At 59.4% G+C, this 2,067-nt stretch overlaps 1 protein-coding gene across 1 annotated transcript; it reads right to left on the bottom strand.

The window, feature by feature from the left end:
* Window positions 1–23: 23 nt before the first annotated feature.
* LOC103881412 (golgin subfamily A member 6C-like) lies at window positions 24–2,061 on the bottom strand. Its single transcript, XM_031662146.1, has 5 exons — window positions 1,649–2,061; window positions 1,127–1,218; window positions 463–565; window positions 279–379; window positions 24–187 (listed from the first exon to the last, which is right to left on the bottom strand). Exons 1-5 carry the CDS (start codon window positions 1,665–1,667, stop codon window positions 26–28), a joined length of 477 nt encoding a protein of 158 aa, XP_031518006.1. The 5' UTR covers window positions 1,668–2,061; the 3' UTR covers window positions 24–25.
* Between the last annotated feature and the right edge of the window lie 6 nt (window positions 2,062–2,067).

Here is a 2,067-nt window from a genome sequence, read left to right as displayed (position 1 = left end):
GGCCTGCCCGCCCCGCCTGAGGACTCTACTCACCACCCTGCTCCTCCTCAGCCCCAAGTTCCTGGGGGGCTGGGGCCCCTGGAGCGGGCTCATCAAGAGGGTTCTGGGCAGCAGGGAGGAATTTGTCATGCCTCTCGTGGTCGCCCACAACCGGCAACACCATATCTTGCAGCTCCAGCAGCTTCACCTGAAGGGAGGGGTGCTCAGTTACCACGCCTGAGCCGGCGCCAGCACCCACCCTCACCCCCAACCCCGCAGAGATGTTGCACACCCTCTACCTTCATCTCCTCCTCCTTCTGGGCCAGCCTGCTGGCTTCCTCCTCCTGGTGCTGAGTGTTTGGCTCTGCCCCCTGGCTCTCATATACCGTGATGTGCTCTCCTGTGAGAGGACACGGCTCAGACACTGGGGCCCCTCTGAAGGCCCTGCAGCTCCCCGTGCCCGTGCCCTGGCCTCCTGCTTACTCATGCCATCTGTCGCTCCAGAGAGCTGGATGAATCCAAGCTCTAGTTTCTCCACCTGCTGCTTCCAGTCCACCTTATCCCTCGGGAGGTCCATAAAGTCACTCTGAAGCCAAAATAATAGGGTCACATCATGGGAGTGACCTGTCCTGCCCAACCCCCACTTTTCTTGGTCCATGCCAGGACTCACTCACCTTCACCTTCTCCATGGCCTCCCTCAGGGCCCGGTAGCTCTCCCCACACACAAACTCACCCCCAGTCTCTGGGGCTGGGGCCTCTCCTCTGGCTCCTTCCAGGCCGAGGCCACCAGGTGAGCCAGGTGCAGGCAGCACAGCCTTCACACCTTCTGCTGCCCACATAGCCGTGCCTGCTCCTCCTGGAAACTGGCTCCAGTGGAGTTGAAAAATGCCACTTGAAGGCAAGAGGTGAGTATTCTTGTAGGGGCATACACAGAACAAATGGGGCAGGGAGGTGGAGCACAGCCCCTTCCCTTGGGGCCTCAGAGAGTGCACCTGTTGGTCACAGGTGAAGTGGTGTCTGACCACTGGCTCCTGGAAGGGGTGAGGGTCCAGAGAAATCAGAAGGCGGGGAAAGCAAGAGCATAAGGGGGTCTGGGAGGGACCACAGAGGAAGGTGGCAAAGTGGGGGCAGGGAAAGTCAGACTCACCGTGGCTTCCCGGCTCTCCAGGTCCTGTGGGACACTCGGCATAGGCCGAGGCACCCCCTCCTCCTCACTGTTCAGATGTCCTCCTCCATCTCCTGTGGGGAGGTGGCCAGAGGGGTCCTCAGAAAACCCAACAAGGGAGGTACTGTGGGCCCACCTCTGTCCCCACCCTCACTGTGTAACCCTGAGCCAGCCCCTCCCCAGAGGGGAATGAGCTGCTGTTCTTTAGTTTTCCTATAAGATCCAAGATCTTCTATATTGCCCAGGCACAGTCACACTACCGGTTGGTGCGGGAGTTCTGACCTGCTCCCTTTCTGATCTGGGCCAGTTCACTCATCCTTAGGCAACCTGGTGGCCCCCTGCTCCCAGGAGGTCATCATATTGATGCCGAACTTAGTGCAGACACCCGGTTGGCTTAACAACCAGCTGTTCTAAAGGTCTCTTCCAACCCCTCAATCCTATGCTGCTAATAGTCCCCCCTTCCTCCTGGGGCTCTCTCCTCTTCCTCTGAGTGGTCTCCTGTACCTTGTCCAGGGAGAGCCATGAGACTCAACTGGGTCTCCAGCTGTTGGTTCTGCTGGCCGGCAGCTTCTAGGCACTCCTAAGGGAATGGAAAACAGAGTGAGAAGGCACAGAGGTTGCCAGGTCGTCCCCCTCGGGGCCCTGTCCTCAGCGACTCCCTCTCCTGGGTCTCCTGCAACTTTTGGCAGGCCATCTCAGCCACCGCTTTGCCCTGAGCTTCCTGCTGCTGCAGCTGGTCCACGAGCTGGGTCTGCAGCAGTAACTGCCTGTGCGGCGCCTGCTTCTCAGAGGTCAGCTGCTAATGGGTGACCATGTACTGCTGCAGGTGACCCCGGTACTAGTCTCACTGCTGCTGCTGCAGACTCTGAGACTCTTGGCTCTTCAGCTGTATCTGCAGGAAGACCCTGGGCATGAGGGCATGT

The sequence above is a fragment of the Papio anubis genome, unplaced genomic scaffold, assembly GCF_008728515.1.
Source record: "Papio anubis isolate 15944 unplaced genomic scaffold, Panubis1.0 scaffold4359, whole genome shotgun sequence".
Lineage (NCBI taxonomy): Eukaryota > Metazoa > Chordata > Mammalia > Primates > Cercopithecidae > Papio > Papio anubis.
This window is presented reverse-complemented; position numbering and strand designations above follow the sequence as displayed.

What these genes read in the sequence shown, in the direction of transcription:
- LOC103881412 (XM_031662146.1), bottom strand. An exon ending in TGGAGAGCCGGGAAGCCACG is followed by an intron (nt 566 to 1,126) that starts GTGAGTCTGACT and finishes TTTTGGCTTCAG; the next exon opens with AGTGACTTTATGGACCTCCC. An exon ending in TGGAGCGACAGATGGCATGA is followed by an intron (nt 380 to 462) that starts GTAAGCAGGAGG and finishes GTCCTCTCACAG; the next exon opens with GAGAGCACATCACGGTATAT.